The sequence below is a fragment of the Dipodomys ordii genome, unplaced genomic scaffold, assembly GCF_000151885.1.
Source record: "Dipodomys ordii isolate 6190 unplaced genomic scaffold, Dord_2.0 Scaffold47, whole genome shotgun sequence".
NCBI lineage: Eukaryota > Metazoa > Chordata > Mammalia > Rodentia > Heteromyidae > Dipodomys > Dipodomys ordii.
This window is the reverse complement of record NW_012267263.1, coordinates 6,452,308-6,477,164: the sequence shown is the minus strand read 5'-3', so window position 1 is coordinate 6,477,164 and position 24,857 is coordinate 6,452,308. Positions and strand designations below refer to the sequence as shown.

Sequence of the window (24,857 nt, the reverse complement as noted above, 5' to 3'; positions counted from 1 at the left end):
GGTTGTGGGGCTTGAACTCTGGGCCTGGGCGCTGTCCCTGTGCTCTTCAGCTTAAGGTCAGCACTCTACCACTTGAGCCACTGCACCACTTCCAGTTTTCTAGTGGTTTATGGGAGATAAGTCTCACGGGACTTTCCTGCTCGGGCTGGCTTTGAACCGTGATCCTCAGATCTCAGCTTCCTGAGTAGCTAGGATTACAGGCATGAGCCATAGGGCACCCGGCTACATTTCATTTAGATGTGGGGCAACAAATGTTATAATTGGGTTGTAGATCACAGATTTCTAGCTCTGTGTATTCTGTGGCAGGAGCTGCCAGGCTTGAGTATGTGTGAGCATCATCTGCAGGGCTCAGCACACCATGTACTGGTTTGATTTGGTGACTTGGTGATAGTCTGGTAAGCCAGACTGCTCAACCACTAACTTGAGAACTATTAATGAGGCAGAGATGCTGGGAGTAAGACTTGGATCACTATAATGGATAGTGGTTACTTTAGGCTGTTGTGTGGGTTTGTGTGTGTGCGGGAGCCAGTTTTAGGGTGTTAAACTCAGAGCTTCTGCAGTCTTGCTTGGTACTTTTTCACTCAAGGCTGGGGCTCTACCACTACCATTTGAGCCATAGTTCCATTTCCAGCTTTTTGCTGGTTAATAAGAGAGAGTCTTATAGACTTTTCTGCCTGGGCCACTTCACACCATGATCCTCAGATCTCAGTCTCCTGAGTAGCCAGTTTAGGTAACTGTTGTTGAAGCACTATTTCATTTTTCCAGTACAGGAGATTATATTCCTTCAACTTTATGCAGTGGTGTTTGGGAACAAATCAAGTAATTTTGAAACCCATGGAGTGAGACTTGTTATTGCAGGAATGAGAACAATAAAACTCTTAGGTCTTTGATCCTTGAATGTAGGAGAGTCCCACAGGCCAGTGCTGTGGTCCTGGTGTTGGATGGTGCCCAGGCAAAGTTCAGCGAGGAGTCTTAGGAGGAGGTGGGCTATAGTTTTCAGGGGCCATGAGATCCTGGTGCCTCTGACAGCTATTAGAAATGTGTATAAAAATTGAAAACATACATGTACGCTATTTGTGGGCTTTCTAAGCACAGCACTGGAATCGAGCCACAGTTGAACTGGCATATGATATTTTTAGGATATGATTCTCAGAGAGCTTTACTGATCATCCACAGCCCCTCCTTTACCTTCCCAGGGACCCATTAAGGATTACTTTAATGGATGGTGGTTATTTTAGACTACAAATTGCCTAGCATTGACTAAGTTCTGTTTTTCATGTCTATTTCAGTTACTGTGTTTTAATTTGCTCTTCTCACAATGTTTTCAAATGACTTAGAAGACATGCCAGTTCTTTATATTCCTTATCCACTTTTCATAACCACCCCCCTCTCCCATCCATATCTACAGTTCCTAACTAGAACATGATGTTTTTCAATTATTTTATCTTAACTTTTTTTTTCTTTTGGTGCCAGTGCTTGGGGCTTAAACTCAGGGCCTTGCAGTCTCTTGGCATTTTTACTTAGGTTGGCACTCTATCACTTGGGCTACACTTTCATCTTCAGCTTCTTGCTGTTTAATTGGAGATAGGAGTCACACAGACTTTCCTGCTGGGGCTGGCTTTGAACCACAATCCTCTCTCAGATCTCAACCTGAACAGCTAGGATATACAGACATGAGGCACTGGAGCTCATCCTCCTTATTTATCTTGATTTTTAAAGAATAAACTGCTCGGGGCTGGGAAGGTGGCTCAGTGGTAGAGTGTCTACTTTGCATGCATGAGGCCCTGGGTTCAATTCTTCAGCAGCACATAAGCAGAAAAAGCTGGAAGTGGCACTGTGGCTCAAGTGGTAGAGTGCTAGCCTTGAGCTGAAGAGCTGAGGGACAGCTTCCAGGCCCAGAGTTCAGGCCCCATGACCAGCAAAAAATAAAGAAAAAGAAACAAAAAAAGAAAGAAAGAAAGAAAGAAACTGCTCATGGATGTAGGAAGAATTACATAGATATCTCAGCATTTCTATCATGATATATTTTAAATATTGGCATATTTTATTTATTTATTTATTTTTTGCTGGTCCTGGGGCTTGAATTCAGCCTAGATGCTATCCCTAAGCTTCTTTGTGCTCAGTGCTAGTGCTCTACCACTTTGAGCCACAGCACTATTTCCAGCTCCAGTAGTTTACTGGAGATGAGTCTCATGGACTTTACTGCCTGAGTTGCCTTTGAACTGCAGGCCTCAAATCTCAGCATCCTGAGAAGCTAGGCTTAAAGGTGTGAGCCACCAGCGCCCAGATTTATCTTTTTATTCTTGATAGTTAATGTACTGTGAATTACTGCTCCTTTTAGTATTCCTAAAAGGCATTTAATTATACTTCTTAACGGCATTTATAGACCTCCAGCCTTGAAAATCAGTAGTTCAAAGCCTTAACATACATGATGATAGTGTTTATAGTATATGGCTGGCTTCAAATTGTTAAATGGAAAGGAAGAGTTGATAAATCATTTAATATTTGAGGTAACTTCCTAAGGCCATCAAGTACTTTTAAGTACATCTCATTTAAGTAGGCTATTTTATTTTTGGTGTGAGGGTTGAACTCAAGGCTTGTGTGCTTTCCCTTAGCTTTTTTGTTCAAGGTTACTCTATCATTTGAGCTACAGCTGCACTTCCAGCTTTCTTGGTAGTCAGTCTTAAGGACTTTTCTGCCTGATCTAACTTTGAACCATGATCCTCAGATCTAGCCTCCTGCGTAGTTTAGATGTAAGCCATCAGCGCTTGGCTCTTTTAAGTAGAGTTAAGCATATATTTGCTTTCTACCATAATGACTCACTTTTTAATTTGTGGGACAAGCATACTCCTCAGGGAGAAAAATTTAAAGTCAAAATTTAAAGTTACTAACAAGTGTAATGAGGATTACCTCAATTTTGAGTTGGTGCATCTCAAGAATTCTCTTGGGCCTCTAGGTCCTGGGCAGAAGGCAGTGAATCCATTGAGCACTTACCACAGATGCTCACTCGGCACCAAGTAAGTTTAGCCTTTGCCTCAGTCTTACAAGAGTTTCTGTGAGCTTAGCTAGCCAGACAGGTCTGTGACGCAGCTTGGGAGGCATTGAGGAGCATATACCCGAGGCATCTGCATTCTGGAAGAGTTCCTGTATTGGCACAGTGTAATTGCAGTATTGTGTCACAAAGGAGCTAGAAAAGTATCTTGAGGTGACTTGAAACTCATCAGGTGCCATGTAGAATATTCTGTAAGACTGAAATCTTGAGTTTCCATTGCAGACTGGTGAAACTACAGATGTTGGTCATTTGGCACATTTTATTTCCATTAGGAAGAACCAGCAAATGAACTAGAGAGAATGCTACATTGGGCAGGAAGGACCACACAGAGAGATCTGTAGGGGGAAGAGCAGGGCTCCTGACACTTGACTTCCTTTCTAGAAGTACTGAGGTTCATGGCGGATGTCATTCTGTGTATAAAGTAGCTCTTCCAAAGGTACCCTGCTGGTCTCATCCACCTGAAATGTTCTTGCTGGTAGGGTGGCTCAGTGGAAGAGCACTTGTCTGTCATTTTTCTGTATTAATTCTAGAACTCCTGAGTTCTTCCAGTCTTCGTTTAGCACTATGTGAAGAGATAGATTTGAGGTCTTATACAGAACCAAGAGCATTTGCTGCTCAAAGAAAGCTTGGTCAAGAAGTCAAGCACATGAAATGGCTTGTATTAGCAGACTTAAAAAGTGTGGACACAAATGCCTTATTGCTATGTAAGCATAAGGTCACATCTATAAAAATTCAAAATTTCTCACTTGAGATTAAAACTGTAGACTCTGTATAAGCACAGTGCTTTTATCCCTGATGTATTAGATCCACAATTTCTCATCTAAGGTGCCCTTTTCTCAATTAGAATTTTTTTTTGTTGGCCGTGGGGCTTGAACTCTGGGCCTGGGCTCTGTCCCTCAGCTCTTTAGCTGAAGGCTAGTGCTCTACCACTTGAGCTACAGTACCACTTCCTAAGGTACCTTTCTCTGTGGTATGGCATGGTCAACTCATCCTGCTTCTTGAGGATATTGGGAGTTTATCCCCCCACCCCAAACTAAGCATCCTGTTCCCACTACATTGTGTTTGTTGGTTCTTCTGTTAAAGCATGTCAGTGGAATATCAAGCTTTTCTATCCCAGTGTCTTACCTAGAAAATTCCCACCTGACTGCTCAAGTACCCTTCAGAGCTTATATGTGTTTCTAGATTCTCGTAAACACACCAGATAAAACTTATTTTAGAAAACACTGTGGAAACTAGACTTAGTATGTTGGTCATAGGGGAAAAAAGCCCTACCCTAAAACTCTTGAAACCTACTGTATGTGAAGGTAGCCATTAAAAAGCTCTGGTGCCATCTTATGGAAGTTCCTTGAATTACAACTGAATTTTACCTTTATCATTAAGTTGTAAATTTAAAGGCATTTTCCTTGCCAAACCTGGCTATTTTGTAATGGACTTACTGAGCTAAATCACATACCATTCAAGTTACCTATACAATGATGTGTATAGTTATCAGACAGGTTTTTATTTCTATGTAATTTCCAGACCTCTTCATTGCTCTACCCTCTTAGCAGGGGCAGTAACCTGACTCTGGATTTGCCTATTCCTATAGGTGGAACAGATGCACTGTGTGCCTGGCTTCTTTCACCGTTTCCAAGATTCCATCCATGTTCTAACATGGATTGTAATGGCTTACTCCTTTCTATGGCCATATATTCCAGTATCTTTACTCATGCAGTGATTTGTGAACATTTGTGTAGTTTGTGTTTGAACATGACTTCAGTTTGGATATTGAGTGCAGTCAGATGGTAGCTGGGGAAGTAATATTTTCCAACCACTTTACATTTCTACCAACAATATATATATAAGGGTCCCGATACAAAATTGTAAGACTCACTTCAGCTGTTCTATCATCTAAATGTAAACATGCAGCTATAGGGAAGTAATTGTCAAGACAGAATTATAACCAATTGTTCTGCTACACAGATATTCAACGTCTTGTTTTATATGTACCTCTCTGTACATATCATACTGCCTGGTGTTTTAGAGAATGTTTCTTTCCACGTCAGCTATGGTAAATTAATAGCATCATATGGGAAACTGCATTTAGGTTTGTGGGCTTTGCATGTGAACTCTCCAGCCCAGAGTATGAATTATTGGCGTTAGTTGTTTTAGTTGCTATTGTCAATTTTGGTTACACATAAAATTGAACTTAAATCTCTTTTCTTTTTAGCACTTACTGAAAATGATCGAGATAGCCAGTCACCATTGAAAAATCCTCTGCTATCCACATCAAGACCCTTGGTTTTGGGGAAGCCCAATGGTACGTACCTGCTTTCATTACCTGCACCAGCAGTCTTTCTCTAAAGGCCCCCAGGTACATGGATAGGATTGACCTATGGTAAGATGTAAAAGCACTCTTCATTGGAATCCTTGCTTTCAACTTTGTACAAATCGTGCTTTGTGGAATTCCCCCTTACTCTTTTGTTTTCTTGCCTTCATAGAACTTAAATCATTGCCTTTCTTTTCTCAAGGTGATTCAGTTGATTATCAGAAGCAGCTGAAGCAGATGATTAAGGATTTAGCCAAAGAAAAAGATAAAGCTGAGAAAGAGTTGCCCAAAATGAGCCAGGTATGAACTTTATTCTAGGAGAATGAACTATTCGGCGAAATGATTTCACCAATAATAAAGTACAAGTCCCTTTACTTCCCAAGTCCAGGATTCCCCGCCTCCCCACACCCATCCCCTTTACAGTCCTGGAGCTTGAAACCAGGGCCTGGGCACTGTCCAAGGTTTTTGCTAAAAGCTGGAGCTCTACTTGAACCCCAGCACCATTTCTTGCTTTTTTCTGAGTAGTTTCCTAGAGATAGTCTCATAGCCTTTCTTGCCTGGCCTTGAACTTTGATCCTTAGATCTCAGCCTCCCAATAGGTAGGATTATAGATGACCCACCTGCACCCCCAACCAAATCCAGGGTCTCATGCAAAGCAAGTGCTCTACCACTGAGCTGTTTCAGGTGGAGTATCTTTCCATTGGGGTTGTTTCTAAGACATCTTGTGATGTTTACTTCACAGATGAGAAATACTGCTGCTTACTGAGGAGATGCTCAGATTTCCCTTGAATATGTATGGGTCAGTTAAACCCTACTGGAACTGTCTATACTAAAGGCTGAACACCAAATATGAAATCAATCCCTTTCCAGTAGTCTTGATACAAATCATTATCTTCCTTTTCTTTCTCAAAATTGTGGATCTCAAATTATTCAAGTGTACTTTCCCGACCCCTTAGTAACTTGTAGCTAGATCCTACCTGAGGCAGCTTACATCCCTCATCTCAATCTCAGCAGTTGTCCTCCAAGAAACACAAGCACCACTTTCTTCATTTTGCAACTTTAGATCTATTCCATGAGTGAGGCACAATTTTATTTAACATTTTCAACATTTTTGTCTTACCTTTAAGTTAGAGTGGGTTCTACAAATAGCCTACACCAATGGGTGTGCAGACTACTTCACAGCCAGTTGTAATGTACACCTTTAATTCTGGCTAAGCCAGAGATCAAAGCCAGGTTGGGCTATGTGGATTTTCCCCCTCAAAGTCTATAGGTCATTAAAAAAAAAAAAAAACTGCCCCAAACTCCAAACTCATCTTTTCCTTCTGCTTATGTGTATTCTATTCTAGAGAGAGTTTATCCAGTTCTGCAAGACTTTGTACAGCATGTTCCACAAGGATCCAGAAGAAAATGACTTGTACCAAGCCATTGCCACAGTCACCACACTGCTGCTGCAGATTGGGGAAGTAGGCCAGCGGAGCAGCAGCTCAGGAAGCTGCTCCCAGGAGTGTGCAGAGGAGCTGCAGGCTTCAGCTCCTTCTCCTGAGCAAGACTCCGTGTTTGTGGACACTGGGAAGACTCCTCAGGACTCTCGGGCATTTCCTGAGGCAGAAGGGGACTGGACCGTTTCCCTTGAACATGTTTTGGCATCACTTCTTACTGAACAGTCGCTAGTCAACTTTTTCGAAAAGCCACTAGACATTAAATCAAAACTTGAAAATGCTAAGATTAATCAGTACAGCCTCAAAACTTTTGAAACAAGCCACCAACCACAGCCTGATCTCAAGCTGAATAACCTGTAGCAAGATAAGCCTGCAGGGAGCACACTGGAGGTTGTTATACCAAAGGATGGACTGGGTTTACTTCTTTTTGGGTTAAGACTACAGACCCAAATTTCAGAAACCACTTTAGCTGGACACCCAGAACTGATAGAACCTCAATTGTTTATTCTTGAGCCTTGTCAGTTGGACAGTAGGTAGTTTCTATCAGCTCCCTTGACACAGTGACTTTGTTTCACTTTGGATTCATTGAAGTAGTACAACTATTGTCTGATAGACCAGTCATATACTTCACAAAACCAAGGACAAGAAAAGCCCTAGGCTGCTTTCACTCAGAATGCTAGCAGGACTGTTCAAGAATCAAGTTCACTTTCAAGATCTCAGCTACTGTGGGTGCAATTGTATTTGGCTTTTTTTGCACTAATTTTGTTTCAATGCTGGTAATTGAAACCATTTTAATGTATTTGGTTGTATTCACTTTATATGTCCTTCCAAAAATGTGTACAAATCATGCTTTCAATGTTGGCCTCCGAGTTTTTAAATAAGAATTCTTTTTATATCAACTCAGTACTTTTCTTTTCCCTTGTGCTGATTTAAGGTGCAGGCTATACCAGTGAATAGACATGCTAAGGCCCTGATCATCTATGTTGTCAACAGTGCAAAATGCTAGGCAGGGTCCTTTAGAAAGCTCAACAAATAATTATGAGGGCCCTGGTAGGTTAGAATTTATAATAGATATATTTTTTAAAGATAAGGTCTACTAAAACCATGCTGCCATTTATTTAATTAAATCTGCAGATGTGCCATTGCAGTTTCTGCATGTGTGAAGTGGCCCAAAGCAACTGAGCACTATGTATTGATTGGTTTAACCCTTCCAATCTCCCCGCTACCTCCAGCAATGTTTCTCAAGTCAGAATCTCCTTGTGCTTGCTTTGCATGCATAAAGCCCTGGGTTTGATTCTTCAGCACCACCTAAGCAGAAAAGCCAGAAGTGGTGCTTGAGCTGAGGGACAGCGCCCAGGCCTTCAGGCCCTATGACCAACAACAACAACAAAAGCCTTGAGCTGTTATGGGACTAGGTAGGCCTAAGAACTCACAAGAGTTCTCCATTAAGAGTAGGCATCACATTAGTGTATTAGAGAACTACATTAACAAAAAAAGGAAACCCCAAACATAAAAAGCAATTTTATAGCTTTATTTGACACTAATTCTCATCCACATTGACTGTCTGTAGATCTGCAAAAGAAATGACAGCCAGTCAGCTTACACTTACCAAATTATATAGCTGCACACCCAAATATCCTTTCTAGTATGTTCCCAAGTTTTCTTTTTATGAAGTCCTTACAACCCATTATTTATGCATTTTTCCGTATGAAGACAAATTTTTTATAATTATGTAATATAAATTTGTAATTATGCCCGCCACTCATCCTTATTGGAAAGTTATCAGGAATTCAAACAAATGCATAGTATCTGGATACAAAGATGAACATATGCTAAAAATGGCTTATTTTTGTCTGACTTAAGCAACGTGTGGAACAGAGTGAAACTTACTTTTGAATGTGGTAACAGGGACATAGGTTACCAGAGTATAGAGCTTGTTTGGGGAGTCTTCATCCTCATTCCGTTTTCTAGATAGCCGCACGCGGATCCGGTAGGGGACATTCCTAAGAACAGAATTCTGTCACTAATGTCTTCCCTGCAGAAACCTGCTAAGCTCTACTCATATACCCTTAGCCTTGTTCTGATAGTAGCCTGTTCTTTGCCCATTGACCCACTTATCTGTTCTGAAAATAAATGCAAGTGATTAAGCACTGTAGTTTCAGGATGCGTGCCTGCATCCTACAGCAGTGATCAAAATAAACACTCTTTGAGGGAAGGACCAATGATCTTGCCCCCAGCCAAGAAGCATGCTTTCTGATAGGCCTTCCAGGACTAGATTTTATGTGGCACAGCTCCTAAATCTCCATTTTCACTTGCTGGTATTCTAGGCATTTATCCTACACTTTAACAGTGATGCTTACATTGCTGTCTCTGAAATACCCTCCACCCACACATTACTGTTTCCTTCATGAGGTCTCAGCTCCACCCCTTAATACAGGCCTCCCTACAGATGCAGTCACCCTTGGGCCACTGTTTTCTTTACACTTTGTATTTCAGCATAAGCTGGTATCACCAACAGACAACTTTAGCACCTTATTCCTTTGGCCCAGACAGCTTTGTTGAGCCTGGTATCAATGCGCACATCTGGAGTCCCCATCTCCTTCATGGCAAACTTCCGGATCTCTTTCAGTGCACGAGGAGCGCGCTTCTTAAAGCCCCTAAGATTCAAATACAATCAAAATTATATAAAATACATATATGGGAAGTGCTGTTTCCATAAAACAAACTAGGCAGGGACAATTTATAATCACTATGCAAAGACAAGCAATTAGAATGCACACTTGACAAGAAGTATAACCTTTTTCCATCTAAGTGAATTAGGCTCCAAGATGGTATTTTTGGCAGGTAATTCCATGGCCATAAATCTATTCAGTATGGACCAGGGGGTCTGAAATGTGTGCAAATATGAACCAAAAACAATTTGGTGGAGCTCTGGGTATCTTAGGCACTCTCTCAGAGCACAAAACACACTAAAACTTATCCAAAACCCAAGTCTAGCACTAGTAATCCTTTTATTTACAATAAAGGCAGTGGCCCACTTAAAATTTAATGCTTTCAGTTACATGCAAAATAAACTTAGGCCTGGTAGTGCACACATGTAATCTCAGCACTCATGAGGATTTTAAGTATGACACCAACCTTGCACTCAAATATTTCAAAGAAAAGCACAACTTTACACAGGTTGAAAAGATTAAAACATTCATGAAGCCACTCCAAGTGTGGGAGCACAAACATCCTAGAGGGGTGCCCCATAATTCTAATACTGTAAATGGTTCAATCCTTACCTGTCCCTAGCTATTTCTAAAGCCCAAACAAGCTCAAGTGTTCAGATACAAGAAAACCAGCCTTTCTGAAAGAGAACTATGTACAAAAATACATAGGTCAGGTAATGTGGGATCAAGAGAAAACAGCCTTAAGAAGCCAATGTTGCACAAGACTGGGTGAAACAGGAAACCCTCAAGAACCAGGATTGAGAATACTTTCTGATAAGAAATACCTGAATATTTACAACATCATTCATGGGACACACAAAATTATCAATATAGGCAGATGGGCCTGGGCAATGAGGAACACACATTTGTCAAAGACCAAATGAAGGGCCTGAAAGAGCCTCACACAGCAATGAACCAGACATTCCTGGATCTCTGCACTAGAGGATCAGACTGGGGTAGAGAAAATAACGAGAGTTTGGATTATGAGACACTTGTTCAGCCAAGCAGAAGAAATATCAGATGGCAACTGGTACATTTGAGGCTTGAGACAGTGATTGGAATTACCAAGCATGAATAGGAACAAGGACTGCGGCCTGACATCACATTGGAGAGAGATGTGGACCAGAGAACAGTTACTGAAGGATGAAAAGTTACTGTTGACACCCAAGAATGAACTGTCAGTTGTTTACTAAGGGATGGATGAGCATAGAAATCTCCGCAAATGGCTTTCACGCAGCACCCCCATGTTCATATCAGTATAACCTCCCACTTAAAATGGGGCGAGAAAAGGTAGTTACAGCAGCTTTTAACACAACTGTTTTTCGCTGGGCATAATATTTTGCTACTAAAAACAACTTTGGGGCTGGAGGTGTGGCTCAATTGGTAGTGCACTAGTTCTCAATTCAAGTCTCAATGAGATGGGAGTGACAGAGGAAAGAAATCTTCAAGAATACAAGAGATCTGGTTTCCATTCACCAGTAACCACTGTGGACAAGGGGAAAAAACTGCTGACGAGAATTGGGAACCACAACACCCTCAACTCTCACCTTGCCGAGATCACAACAGCCATGGGTCTTCACCATACACTGCCAGTAACTGTAGACTCCCATATTCAGGCATCCCCACTTAGCCCACCACAGGTGTCAAGAGAAGGAAAGAGATCCTACTTCACCTTCGGGGCTCTACATTTGTGTCGAGCAATTCCGATTAACCAGTTAACTTTCCTGCCACCTAATAGTACTCTTGAGTCTACTTCCCCTTCTTTTAGCCCATCTCTATTTAAAAACCGCTTCTTCCAAGTAATCCCACGTTAGCAGCCACTACCTCAGAGCAACACACTCCAAACCACACACACACAATATACATCTTGGAGCAATGTGTAATTTCTAGACCATCTGGCTTCCAAACAATGAGGCAGGGAGTCTTAAGGATGAGACGCAGGGGTGCAGCAAGCCAGTCTGAAGGTCCATTAACAGACTACTTACACTCCATGGATGCGCTTGTGAATGTTGATGGTGTATTCACGGGTCACCACCTCGTTGATGGCAGAACGGCCCTTTTTCTTCTCACCGCCCTTCTTTGCGGGAGCCATCTAAATGCAGGCGACAAGGACGCTCAGCAGAGTGGGACAAGCCCGAGACAAGCCCTCCCTCTCGGCGTGGCTTCAAGCTGCCGGGCGTGGATCTGAGCAGGCCCAGCCGCCCTACTAGGCCCGCCACCCAGCGTCTGGGTATCCGGGCCTCTCCTGGCAACCCTGCCGGCTCCGACTCCAGCCTGGCCATTCTCCCTGCCAGGATCGGGAAGACACTTCAAGCAGCGCGGGTTCCCAACTCCTGGGAACGCGGAGCCCTCGGGTGGCCCGAGAGAGGCCTCGCCGTGCCAGCCAACACACATGGAGGGGAGGATGGAGCAGGATTCCCCAAGCCCGGACCCCAGCGCCCATACTCACTCTGCCGGGCCCAAGTTGGAAAGGAAGAGCGCTACGGATTGTGGGAGGGAAAGTCGCAATCCAAGTACGACTTCCGGGTTACCTGGCGGCGAAAGGCGGGGAGGAGGCGTGGCTAGGGAAAAGGGCAAGCTGAGGCTGTGACGTAAACACAGTGCGCCCGCCGCGCTGAGGCGGGTGGAAGCGCGGCTTGCGCCGGCGCGACTGCGCACCGTGAGCTGTCTGCGGAGGAGCTGGGAGGGGAATGGTTCTGTGCCTCTTCCGAGGAACAGAGCCAGGAAGAGAAGGTACCCTTTACGCTTTCGTTCTCTCAACATGTACCGTCTGGGTGGTGTGCCTGGCCCGTAGCCTCGGGAAGGCCCACTTAACGCCAAGCGCTTCTGTGAATGGGAAAATGCCCGGATGCAGGCAGAGGCCCTCCAGTCAAGCGCTTCAGCGAATGGGAAAATGCCCGGATGCAGGCAGAGGCCCTCCAGTCTAACACACTAGTTAATCAGTGGTCGTAGTCCAAGATCTTAGGGCCACAAAGGCTGAGGCGGGCTGGGGCTCCACCTTCTCACCGAATCCAGGCTTCTGAAGCCCTGAGCCGAACGTGCTCTGCTTTCAGCTTTCCCAAGTGTCCGCCAAGGCAGGAACTGGGGTGGATAGACAAGCTCTTCTCGGTGTCTCCTTTTTTTTTTTAAGGAATTAGAAAACAAAGTCCTCTCCCATGGCTTTCTACTCGTCAGCACACACCTGCCTTCCCCCCAAAATAAAAGGTTTGCACTACTACGATTACTTAGAGATGTTTTTGGGGTTTGGTCTTTGGCCTAGGCTACAGTTGTTAGCTCACAAAAAAAGGGGAGGGGGGATTCTGTTAAGGAAGAGGAGGGTGTGGCAGAGTTTTAACTTGTTGATCCTGGCTCTCAATTGCTTTCTTCCACTTCTTACCTACAACTTGCCTTAGGCTGTTCACACACGACGACGCACGCGTTTGGATAGTTCTGATCCTGAGTCTCTGGATGGCTCCTTCACTAGTGGTCCAATCCTTTTATCAGGCTCCCATTGACTTGAGGGGAATCAAGCGACAGCCTTCTGGGGTGCCATCCCCAACGTGTAAAAGAATGTTGCTGTAACAAGTCAAAAGACTGCATCCGATGGCCTCATTTTTGATGAAATGTGATCAGATCCTACTTATTTTTACTTTTATTTTTGCCAGTCCTGGGGGTTGAACTCTGGGCCTGGGCACTGCCCCTGGGCTCCTTTTTCTCAAGGCTACCACTCTACCACTTGAGCCATAGCGTCACTTCCGGCTTCTTCTGTGGTTAATTGGAGATTAGAGTCGCACCGACTTTTTTGCCCAGGCTGGCTTTGAACCGCGTTCCCCAAATCTTAGCCTCCTGAGTAGCTAGGATGACAGGCATGAGCCACTGGTGCCCGGCTCAGATCCTTACAGAAGGGAATAGACATTTTAGTGAAAGTCTACAAAATAATTCTCTCCAATGACAGGTTTGCTCCCTGAAATAAAGGTTAAAGATTATTTGGTTGGAGGACTGAAAATAATTCTCTTGCCAGGGACTCTGGGTTTCAGTCCAGTTCTGAAACTTTTTTCCCAACCTGCAGGCAGGCCAGTGACTGCCAGACCTTATGGGAAACAATAGGATTTTTTTTGGGGGGGGGGCGGTGTAATATGTATGCCAGTATTAGAGCTGGAACTAAGGTCCTGGGCATTGACCCTTAGCTTTTTCACTTAAGGCTCATGCTCTACTACTTGAGCCAACCTCCACTTCCAGCTTTTTGGTGGTTAATTGGTGATAAGAATCTCAAAATGTTTTTCCTGGACTGGCTTCAAACCTGGACCCTCCTGAGTAGCTAAGATTACAGATGTGAGCCACTGGCACCTGGTTTAGGAACTTGTTATTCTTTGCAACTCTGCTTTGTTTGCTGTGTTAATTACCCATACCTTATGGTGACTACCAGAGGATCCTTAAAATGAAACAAGATCTGAATGATTCCCAGTGAGAATAGCTAGAAAGGAGACAGGCTATATTCCAGTTGTGTGTGCTGGTCTTGAGGCTTGAACTCAGGGCCTGGGTGCTGTCTATGTGTGCTGGTCTTGGGGATTGAACTCGGGCTGGGTGCTGTCCCTGAGCTTTTTTTGCTCAAAGCTAGCACTCTACCACTTGAGCCACAGCTTCACTTCCAGCATTTTCTTTCTTTCTTTTTTATTGGAGGGGGGGGGTTAGAGATTAGAATCCCATGTTTGGGGGTGGGTAGTTGTGGAGGTGAGAGGGAAGGGATGGTAGGGGAAAACAGGAGGCAACAATGCTAGATAGGAAAGTACTCATTACCTTGCTCATGTAACTGTAACTCCTCTGTACAGTATTTTTACAATAAAAAACTTACAAAATGAAAAAAAGAATCCCATGTTTTTTCCTGCCCTGGCTTCCAACTGTGATCCTCAGATCTCAGCCTCCTGAGTTAGTAGGATTACAGGTCTGCCACCAGTGCCTGACAATATTCTAGTCCTTTCAAGGGTGACATCTCTTAAGTGGCTAGAAGAGGTCCTTTTTGGCTGTTATGTTGGGCTCTACATGAAAGTCCTTTCTAGAACTCCCCCCCCAGTTCCAATGCAGAACTAACTCCCCAAGCAGAACCACTTAAAATATTTTTCTAAAGAGAGTGTGTGTAGTGTGGTTCAGTAGTAGGGTGCTTGCCTAGCATGTGAGGGGGCTGGGTTTGATCCTCATTAATGCAATCAATAATAATAACAACAACAAAGGCAAGAAGCCTAAAGGGGTTAAAAGAAGGTGTGTTCAGGGAGGAGGAGGCTGTTGCAGAGACAATGGAAATGGAGCCAGAGAGGTGACTAATTAGTGGGGCAGAGAGGAGAGAAATGGTACAAAAGATACTTGGAATAAAAATCAACAGTTCTAAGTGACCTGCCTGTGGAGTGGCAATTTAGGAGAAAGACTTGGTAGTTAGCCAAAACACATTAGAAAGGTAGAAACTCATACTATGTATTATTACACAATCAAGGTGTTCTGTAACTTAGAAAGAAGTTCAATTGTGTCTCCTAATAACAAACTACATTTTGAGAGATGCATCATTAGACAATTTCATTGTTGTGCAAACATCATATAGGTGTACTTACACAACCTAGATAGTTTAACCAAAATAGGCCTAGGCTGAGTAGTACACCATCACCCAGGCAGACTGTCAGATGAATGATCCATCATCATGTGGTTCACGGTTATGTATGTTTTCAGCTCTGTCACAAGAGAATAAGCCAATAACAGGGATCTGAATACCCTTCTGAATACCAGCTTCCATTGTACTCTAGGCAAGGAGATTTTAATCTCTATTGCTTTTTTTTTTTTTTTTTTTAAAGAAATCAAGACTTTTTAGAGGGTATTTGACTTCATGCTTTGGGGAAGAAAAAGAATCAAGATAGATGATACCCTGGAGGTTCTAGAAAGGAATCTGGAAAATCTGTTTTCTGTTGGGCACTGCTAAAAAAAAAAAAGTAGGCACCAAAAAAAAAAAAAAAGCAAGCTCCCATTGCCAAGTTGTGCAGATCTAACCATAAAGAATATTAACAATAAAAGACTATGAATTCACTATTGCATTGTTGGTGGGTATGTAAACTAGTACAACCACTCTAGTTAGCAGTCAGGAGTTTTCTTAAAAAAACTAAACATAGACCTTCCCAGCCATACCATTCCTGTGCATCTACCCGGAACATCACGAACCAGGATACCACAAAGACACTTGTGCATCATGTTCACTGCTACACTATTCACAATAGCCAAGTAGTGGAAACATCCCAGATGCCCTATAGTAGATGAGTGCATCGAGAAAATGTGGTTCCTATTCACATGGAATTTTACACAGCCATTAGAATAATACGTCATTTATAGAGAAATGGATGGACCTACGACAAACTATGTTAAGTGAGGTAAGCCAAGCTCAGAGAGACAAATGGCACATGTTTTCTCTCATATGCAGAAGCTAGATCTAAAATACTTCAGGATATGATAAGTTATCCAGGACCGTAGGCATTCACACAGTGAGACCCAAGGAGGATACTCTTAGGGGAAGAACACAAAGGCACAATGCCTATGTGCTATTGACCATATAAAATAATATTTATAGAAAGGAACACCAGGAAATGGAAAAACAAAAGACTGAGTTCAGAACTTCAGGCTGAAAGCAAAACATGAAATAACAATAAAAAGGTTAGCTGCAACTTCAATTTAAAAAAAGTTAATACTATAGTACTTGGGCAAAAGTCCTAATTTTTTTGTATGTTCTTAATGGGTTTTCTTCCCCAGAAAAGTAAAGCTGTTTGCCTAGTATGAATTTCATGGGAATCTGTCCATTTCTCTGGAAGATCCAAATTAGCTATTTCTCTAGGATAGTAACATCTTCCTTTGAGACCATCAGTCTGTACCCATCCAATGGGCAGAGAGAAACTAAAGTGACTTTAGTATCAAACACTCAAATTTTATCAGAGCATTTCAGCAAGAGTGCAAAATGTGGGCTAGAACTGCTTATTGGTTGGTCTATTAATCATATTGCACATATAAACAACATTTTAAAGTTAATTTGCTGGGCTCTAGTAGCTCATGCCTGTAATTCTAGCTATTCAAGAGGCTGAGATCTGAGAATTATGGCTTAAAGTTAGCCAGGCAAGAAAGTCTGGGATTCTTATATCTTAATTAACCCCCCAAAAGCAAGAAATGGAAGTGTGGTTCAAGTGGTAGGGTGCTAGCCTTGAGCACAAAAGCTCAAGGACAGTGCCTAGGCCCTGAGTTCAAGCCCCAGTACTGGCACAAAGAAATTAATTTAATGAACTTAGTTGTCATTAGAGCCAGAAGATGCTGTATTTTCATTGTTTGTAATAAATATACTGTTCTCAAGGGTTCACATTTCTGTTATGTGTCTTGAGCCAAAATCTTATGCTTTTACAAATAGAAAGATCATGTTTTTTTTTCCCCCCTTCTAGGAATAGGACAGAGTTGCAATGAGCAAAATTTAATAAATCAAATACTTGGGATGAAAATTGCTGTGATACGTATTTACAGAAATATTACACAATAGAGTTGTTGAGTTCACCCCAATTTTGAACATGTTTAAGATTTAGGCAGAGCTAATTAAGAGAATGGCATACTCCACCCTTTTAAAAGTGGCTTTCAACTAGGAAATCCTAGGACAATAAATACATCATGCTCATTAAAAATCATGTCCTAATGAGGGAAAAATGGTGATAAAGTGCAGCAGTGGAGCTCATTGGACATTGATGAAAGTGAACTATACAACTCGTGGGTGGTGACTGGAGGGAGGGACTGAGAGAGAATGAGGGAATAGAAGACACTGTACAAAAGGAAATGCACTCATTACCTGACTCATGTAATCCCTTTGTATATAACTTCTGTAATAACAATAATAAAAAGTTACATCCTACTTAGAGACAAAAATTCTAATAGCCAATTAAAATACACATTCTTTTACAGACAAATCAGATCTCTAAACCTTTGAATTTACAAAACATTAAAAAGAAGGCAAAACTGTTTCCGACAAACTTTTTGTTTTAAAAATAGGATTCATTTCAGGTTCCTTCCAAGAGTAAATACATCTAGCAAATGCAAAATATTTTGACTTATCTTTTTCTCAGGAAGATAGCAATTTTACAAATAATAAAATTCCATTGAGATGCATTAATAGGGTACCCTTAGGCTATCCAAAACTGATTGTGGTCATGGAACTGAGGAGTCCAGTCTTGTTACAGAGGTGGGTGGAAGCACAGAGTTGAAGTAATGGAATAATAAAGGAATTCAGCTCCTTCCCACTTATGGAAAAGGACCTGCCATCTTGGTAGTTCTCAAACATAGTATACCAGATCACCCTCTTGTTTGTTAGAGGGTGGCTATCTGTAGCTGGAAGAAACCTCAGAGATGCTGCTGCTGTATTTTTTCCACACTCTCACCCCAAGCACACATCTTACCTGCTTGTATGTGTCACTGGCAACTTAATCCTGGCAGCGAGACCCATGAACTGTACCTGGGTGAGTTTAATTCTGGGTAATGAGTGACTTGGCAGAGGTGGTCTCAGTCATCTTCCTACTTCCTGGGTTGTTTCCTGGAGCTTTTTGCTGTTTTTGTTTTGCTGTATTTTCTTGGTACAAAATTTAATATAACAAAAATAGTGCCCACATTGCTGCCCAATAAAAGCTTGGCTCCAGGAAGTGGTGCTGTGGCTCAAGTGGTAGAACACTTGGAGCTGAAGAGCTGAGGGACAGCTCCCAGGCCCAGAGTTCAAGCCCCACGACCCCCCCCCCCAAAAAAAAGAGCTTGACTCCATCACCTGATTTATTGTATGACTTATGCTTTATTTGGCTCTTGAATAGCCCCCACCCTCACCCCAGGGCCAGTGTGTTGAAGGCTTGGTTCAGGGAGCTGGAGGTGCTGTTGAAGTGGTGGAACCTTTTTTTGTTGTTGTTGTTGTTGGTTGTGGTGATGGTGGGGCTTAAACTCTGGGCCTGGGCACTGTCCCTTAGCTCTTCAGCTCAAGGAGAGCACTCTACCACTTGAGCTACAGTGCCACTTCCTTTCTGGTGCTTAATTGGAGATGTCTCACAGATTTTCCTGCCCAGGCTGGCTTTGAACCTCGATCCTCAGATCTCAGTGCCTTGAGTAGCTAGGACTGTAGTGGCATGAGCCACAGGTGCCCAGCTAAGTAGTAGAACCTTTAGGAGGTAGGACGTAATAGAAATAGGTTAGATCACTAAGGATTGCTCTGACTCCGTCCTGTCTCTCTCCTTGCTTCCTGGTTACTGTGAGGTGAAATAGTCCCACTATGATGTACGATGCTGCCCTAGGCCCAAAGCAACGGGACTAAGAACCACGGGTTGAAATCTCTGAAACTATGCATCAAAATAAGTTGATTAGCTCAAACTTTTTCACAGCAATGGAAAGTTGACTAATACACATTGTTTCTAAATTTTTGATTAACCTTAAAACATCTTTGAAATATAAGAAGAAATGTTTCCTACTGGAAAGATTCATGTAAAGATACATAACAAGGGACAGAGGAAATTGTACAAATCTGTTAATTTATTACAAAAGGTCCACTCACAGAAAAACACAAGGAAACTTTTATACTTTTGTATGTATTTGGGAAAGGAACTGGCTTCTCCATTACAAAATAATTTACACATAATCCATACAGTTTTATTTTATATATAGAAATAGGTCATTTTTACAACAACTGTACAATTCACTACACTCTGTCTTATAATTACATAAAATCTTTTCTTTAGAAACATCTCAACATAACAAAACATACAAAAAAAGTCAAAGTGCATTTTGAAACAAAATCCAATCCTTGGGAATGATTGTGAAAGATCTGTCAAAGGATGCAGCCTCTTCACACGCAGGCCAGCACGTGGTATAAGCATCCTCAGAGATGGCCCCTTTCTAGGCCGCTTGGCTTGTGAAACTCTGCCCTCATAGGATTAGACTTCTTTGTGGAATTCTGAAACATCAGGTACATATTTGTGCTTAGCTTTGGAGCCCCCTTGGTAGTTGCAATTGATAAAGTGAAGAGGAAATAGTCCAGTGTTATATGTTGGAGGGGACGATCACCATCAGTGGGAAATGGGCTGAAGAGCGTAAATCCACTAAGGTTTAGGCCAAGGATGCAGGTCTGCAGCTTTTTTAAAGACCAGCTTCGTGCTCTGGTTCATGGGCTATTGTTTGTTACTGTGGTCTCCAAGTGAAGCAGGAGACTATTTATTATTATTATTTTAAAAAACAGAAAGTACCTATAGTTATTTGCTCTGCATCTGTGCAAATTAAAACCAATCATTTAAAAATAATGAAAAATAATCTCTTTATTCTCTCTCTTTCCAATAATCTCTGACTCAATCCTTGAATGCAAAGGAAAGATGACCAAGAGACTGAAGGCCTGGGTAGAATAACCTGTGGGCTCTCTGAGGGTGCCTTGAAAAGCACTATCACCACAGGTAAACTGAGGAACAGTGACTTCACGCTTCCTGTCCAGTATGGCTGTAAAGGGTGGCAGAGAACCCTGATGTCCAGGAATCATAGCCAGTCTTCCTGTTCTTTCTTCACCCTCCAGAAGTGACCACCATCCAGGTGTTCTGAAATTTAGGGTACACAGAAGCAAGTGGCTTCTGTCCCTCTCCTCATGGCCAGCCACTTTCTGGTCCCTTGGTTAAAGCTGATTGTGTTTCCACTCCAGTACCAGGCCACTACCGGGGTGGTGGCTGCAAGCCTGAGGACTCAGAGAGCCGGCTGACCCTGCGGGGTGGACGAGGGGGCTGCTGTTGTGGCTGTGCAGGTGGTGAGGCATAGCCCAGGGTCCCTGGTTGCTGGGAGTAAGTGGAAAGAAGAAGAGAGTCTGGGGGCTCACTGTGCAGAGAAGCCGATGCCTGGACCAGAGAAAAGAAAATGAGATCAGAACTGGGTACTGGTGGCACATACCTATAATCCTAGCTACTCAGGAGGCTGAGATCTGAGGATTGCAGTTCAACGCCAGCCCGGGCAGGAAAGTCTGTGAGACTCCTATCTCCTCTTAACCACCACAAAACTGAAAGTGGTGCTGTGGCTCAAAGTAGTAGAGCGCTAGCCTTGAGGCAGAGAGCTCAGGGACAGCTCCCAGGCCCCAAGTTCAAGCTTCACAACTGACAGAAAAGAAAGAAAGAAAGAAAGAACGAAAGAAAGAAAGAAAGAAAGAAAAGATCAGAGCAGGTGTGATTGGCCAGCCTATCTCTGTCTTTAAGGCCACTATAATAGTCTTTGGGGATCTGGATGCTATCAGTGACCCACATCTATAATTCTAGCTATTCAGGAGGCTGAGATCTGAGGATCATGATTCAAAATCAGCCCAGGCAGGTAAGTCTGAGATTCTTATCTTCAATTAACCACCAAAAAGCTGGAAGTGGAGCTGAGGCTCAAGTAGTAGAATGCTAGTCTTGAGCAGAAAAGATCAGGGATAGTGCCCAGGGCCTAAGTTCAAGCCTGAGTAACAGTCCCCCCCTACTCCCCCCCCCCCGCCTCCCGCCCCCAAACAGCAACAACAATAACAAAATTCTTGGTGGGGGTAGAAAAGAGAGAAAGCTGGCACAGAAACTGTTTTCAACCCTGGGGGGTGTGGGTGTGTTGTTTCATGGGAGGGGTGGCTCAGGTCGCATTCTGAAGGCTGTGAATGGCATCGGAAGCAACTGTAGGCATTTTTGGGTGGTGCAGAATTCTGAAACAAGCTGTTAACAAGAACTCAGGGGTTCCTTCTGGTGTAATGGGCCTGAGGCTGAAGCTGCAGGAAATGGTTTCTTATACATGTGCACGATCCACACAGCCCACTGTGTTTGTGGAGGATGGAGACCAACGGCCAAGGGCAGATGGCAGGGAGGCAGGATGCACACATTCTGACATGCTTGTCCGCAGGGTTGCCTCTCCCTGACTTATAACACTCCCATTCACCACCTTCTACTAGCAAGTGTCCCAACTTCAAGTTTGAACTTCAGAAGCTTCAATCTCATTTCTACTCTTCTATGTCCAAGTAACCCAGCCTTTCTGCTCTGCCTATAAGGCTGTCAAGGATCCTGGTACCTGCCCTTGTGTGAGTTTGTGCTGCTGATCTGCCACCTTGTTATCTCTACTCCTCCTTCACCCACATTCAAGTGGGGATTTCCTTGACAGGTCAAACTCTGCAGTAGAGGCCTCTGAGCCTTCCTTCTCTCCAAATCCTTTCTCCCATGAATCAGCCTCCCCCCCCCCCACACACCCAGTAGTCCCCACTAACACATAGCCTGTGCTGTAGTAAACCACCAGGCCAAAGAGCTGTTGGCATCCTGACCCTGCATGCTGCTGCTGTAGCAGAAGTTTGGAAAGTGTTCATGTTCCCCCTCCCACGCCCGCCTGTCCTCTTCCTCATCATTCTTACCCCAAATCACTTTGTGCCTAGAGAACTAGCAAGCTCTGCAAAGCCAAATTAGGAGTGGACACCACTAGGCATGGTTTAGGGAGGTTTCAGAATTCACAGATTGTTTGGCAGCTTTGGAATGAAATTACAACTCAGACCTTCATCTCTGCCCCCAAACCCTCAAAGATGTTGCTGCCATGGTATGGCAGCCTCTGATTGAAGATACCAAGCAGGGTAAGAGGGATGTCCTTGCAGGGGAGTTGCACAGGACAGGGCAAGACTGACCACGTGTGGAGACCAGAGCTATGGAGGACCTCAGCATGCACCCTGACCCCGCCTGTCCAAGTCCATAGCCCACTGCTTCTGACCCCTCCTCCTCCCAGTATGTTTCACATTTGCTGAAAGTCATTTTTGTCTTCTGAATTGTGACTGTATGGCAGTGTGCTAATAGGCTCCATCTCACAATTTTCAGGTTTAATAAGGCAGTCCATTAGACCTTTTTTTTTTAAATAAAAAAAATTTTTTTTCCGGTCTTGGGGCCTGAACTCTGGGCCTGGGCACTGTCCCTCAGCTCTTCAGCTCAAGGCTAGCATTCTACCACTCCAGCCACAGAGCCACTTCCGGCTTTTTCTGCTTATATGGTGCTGAGGAATTGAACCCAGGGCCTCATACATGCAAGGCAAGCACTCTACCACTGAGCCACCTTCCCAGCCCAGTCCACTAGATCTTTAACTCAGTGTGATTTAATTTTACTTTTGTGTACATCTTTGTATAAAATTATAAATGTACAGACATGTTCAACAAGTAATGTCTGACTTTTGCACCAAAAAATATGGGCATATCACAATGTGTAACTGGTAAAAATTTCCTTTCAAAGGGGCCTTCATGGCAAGCAGCCAGTGGTTTATGTCTATATTCCTATCTACTCAAGAGACTGAGATAAGAGGACTGCTGCTTGAAATCAGCCCAGGGAGGAAAGTCTACAAGACTCTTATCTCTAGTTAACTGGCAAACCAGCAAAAAGCTGTAGGTGGATGTGGAGCTCAAGTGGTACAGTGCCAGCTTTAAGTGAAACAGCTAAGGAAAAGCATCCAGGCTCTGAGCTCAACCTGCAGGATTAGCACAAAAAAGGGGCCATGTAGCTAGGCGCCAGTGGCTCACGCCTGTAATCCTAGCTACTCAGGAGGTTGAGATCTGAGGATGGAGGTTTAAAGCCAGCCCAGGCAGGAAAGTCTGTGAAACTCTTATCTCCAATAAACTACCAGAAAACTGGAAGTAGCACTGTAGCTCAAGTGGTAGAGCACTCACCTTGAGCTGAAGAGCTGAGGGACAGCACATAGGCCCAGAGTTCAAGCCCCATGATCGACGAAAAAAAGGGGGGGCATGTTAGCAGATACCCCTTTGAGCCATAACAGCTTATCCTTAATTTGAATGTTACACATACATGGACTTTATAAGCTTTAAGCATTAAAAGCTAAAAATGGGAATCTTTCTGGAGCTTTCCTCTCCTATCAAAGACAGGACAGTCTTGAAAACAAGAGAAAGCCTATCTGATGTAGAATGTGTAGGATAATCCACCCTGTTTTCTGCGTCTAAACCTGTGTAGGTCCCCCTGGGCCCTGGTGCCCACCTGTAGGTAGTGTGGCGTCTGCTGCTGGGCCTGTGCCTGCAGGGGTGACGGCTGGGAGGCAGGGAAGCTGGGGTGAAGCACGGCTTGCCCCATCAGCAGAACGGGGGTTGCGGCGCTGCTGCTGGTGGCGTGCGAGTCTGGGCTAGGAAACACGGCCTGGCTCTGCGAATACCTGTTTAGTTTCATGTGGGAAGGAGAAAACAGATCTTCTAAGAAAGAGGCAGTGAGAGGATACTAAAGCGCTGGCCACAAAGGAGATCAGTTGCACATTAAAAAACATCAAAGGGCGTATCCAAGGTGGTTTTCAAAAAGCAGCCTGTGGGACGGGAAATCTTTGCAAGTTATATAGCTGATGAAGTGTCAACACTCACAATATATAGTCTCTTCAAAAGAATCCGATAGCTCCACTTAAATACTGTGTTATCTATATTCTAAAATATATAAAACACTTGTTAAAAATGATGTGGAGACAGTAAGCTTGTACATAATGCTGGTAGGAATGTAAAATGGAGCGAACTCTGTGGAAAACAGCACAGAGATCCCTCAAAAAATTAAACATGAAACTAACATATGATGCAGTAATTCCCTTTCTGAATATATACCTAAAAGAAGCAAAATTAGTGAACAATACTTGTACACTCACAGCAATGTTATTCAGAAGCCAAAAAGTGGAAAGAGACCAAGTGCCCATTAATAGAATGGATAAAAAAAATAAAGAATATATTCACAGAATGTAGTGTCATTCACTCTTAAAAAGAAAGACATTTTGACACAGTTACAACAGGAGTGAACCTTGAAGCCACCACACTAAGTGAAATAAATGGCATTCACCCGGAGACAAATGCTACATGAGGAATCTAGAATATTCCAAGTGACAGGGAGACAGAAAATGGAGCAAGGGTTGCCAGGGGCAGCAGGAGTGGAGGGCTGATGGTTAAACAGGGAGAGGTTCAGCGTGGGAAGACAAGGCAGTTCTGGAAATGGATGGTAGAGACAGTGGTGCAGTAGTGTGGATGCACTTAATGCCACTGAATGATGTACTTAAAAAATCATTAAAATGGTACACATCATAGTATATATATTTTATCATAATCTTAGAAATGACAGATGTTGATGATAATGGCTCACAGGCAAGGAATGCAGGAAGACCAGGAAGGAAAGATGTGGAGGATTATGGGTCAGAAATGGATGTTAGAAGTCAGGACAGAGAAATCTACCTCGCTTTATTTTAGAGAGAGAATTTCTTCAGTGAGGTTATCTGCAGTGGGTTTGGGGCTCCACACTTGCCTTGAGAGGTAGGGGTGTGTGTGTGTGTGTGTGTGTGTGTGTGTGTGTGTGTGTGTT

At 43.3% G+C, this 24,857-nt stretch overlaps 3 protein-coding genes across 3 annotated transcripts in view; 1 reads left to right on the top strand and 2 right to left on the bottom strand.

Moving 5' to 3' along the window:
• Tbc1d8 (TBC1 domain family, member 8 (with GRAM domain)) overlaps positions 1 to 7,702 on the top strand; it is a 125,737-nt gene extending 118,035 nt beyond the window's left edge. Inside the window, exons 18-20 of the mRNA XM_013019827.1 lie at positions 5,262 to 5,351; positions 5,563 to 5,660; positions 6,707 to 7,702. Coding sequence (XP_012875281.1) covers positions 5,262 to 5,351; positions 5,563 to 5,660; positions 6,707 to 7,159 — 641 coding nt within the window. The 3' untranslated portion in view covers positions 7,160 to 7,702. The remainder of the gene's footprint in view (positions 1 to 5,261; positions 5,352 to 5,562; positions 5,661 to 6,706) is intronic.
• Positions 7,703 to 8,309: 607 nt separating this feature from the next.
• Positions 8,310 to 12,050, bottom strand: Rpl31 (ribosomal protein L31). The gene is made up of 5 exons (XM_013019851.1): positions 11,960 to 12,050; positions 11,496 to 11,602; positions 9,331 to 9,456; positions 8,690 to 8,802; positions 8,310 to 8,371 (listed from the first exon to the last, which is right to left on the bottom strand). Exons 2-5 carry the CDS (start codon positions 11,600 to 11,602, stop codon positions 8,340 to 8,342), a joined length of 378 nt encoding a protein of 125 aa, XP_012875305.1. The 5' UTR covers positions 11,960 to 12,050; the 3' UTR covers positions 8,310 to 8,339.
• Positions 12,051 to 19,032: 6,982 nt separating this feature from the next.
• The window catches only part of Npas2 (neuronal PAS domain protein 2), a 179,731-nt gene continuing 173,906 nt past the window's right edge, over positions 19,033 to 24,857 (bottom strand). Inside the window, exons 17-18 of the mRNA XM_013019736.1 lie at positions 23,514 to 23,685; positions 19,033 to 20,390 (exon numbers count right to left, since the gene is read on the bottom strand). Coding sequence (XP_012875190.1) covers positions 20,211 to 20,390; positions 23,514 to 23,685 — 352 coding nt within the window. The 3' untranslated portion in view covers positions 19,033 to 20,210. The remainder of the gene's footprint in view (positions 20,391 to 23,513; positions 23,686 to 24,857) is intronic.

Bases quoted from the DNA above. Each gene is read 5' to 3' on its own strand.
- Rpl31 (XM_013019851.1), bottom strand. From the start codon at position 11,602: ATGGCTCCCGCAAAGAAGGGCGGTGAGAAGAAAAAGGGCCGTTCTGCC. The intron at 8,803-9,330 runs GTGCTAAAGTTG...TTCTGTTCTTAG, and splicing joins GTCTGGGCCAAAGGAATAAG to GAATGTCCCCTACCGGATCC. The intron at 8,372-8,689 runs GTAAGTTTCACT...TTTCTTTTGCAG, and splicing joins CCCTGTTACCACATTCAAAA to ATCTACAGACAGTCAATGTG.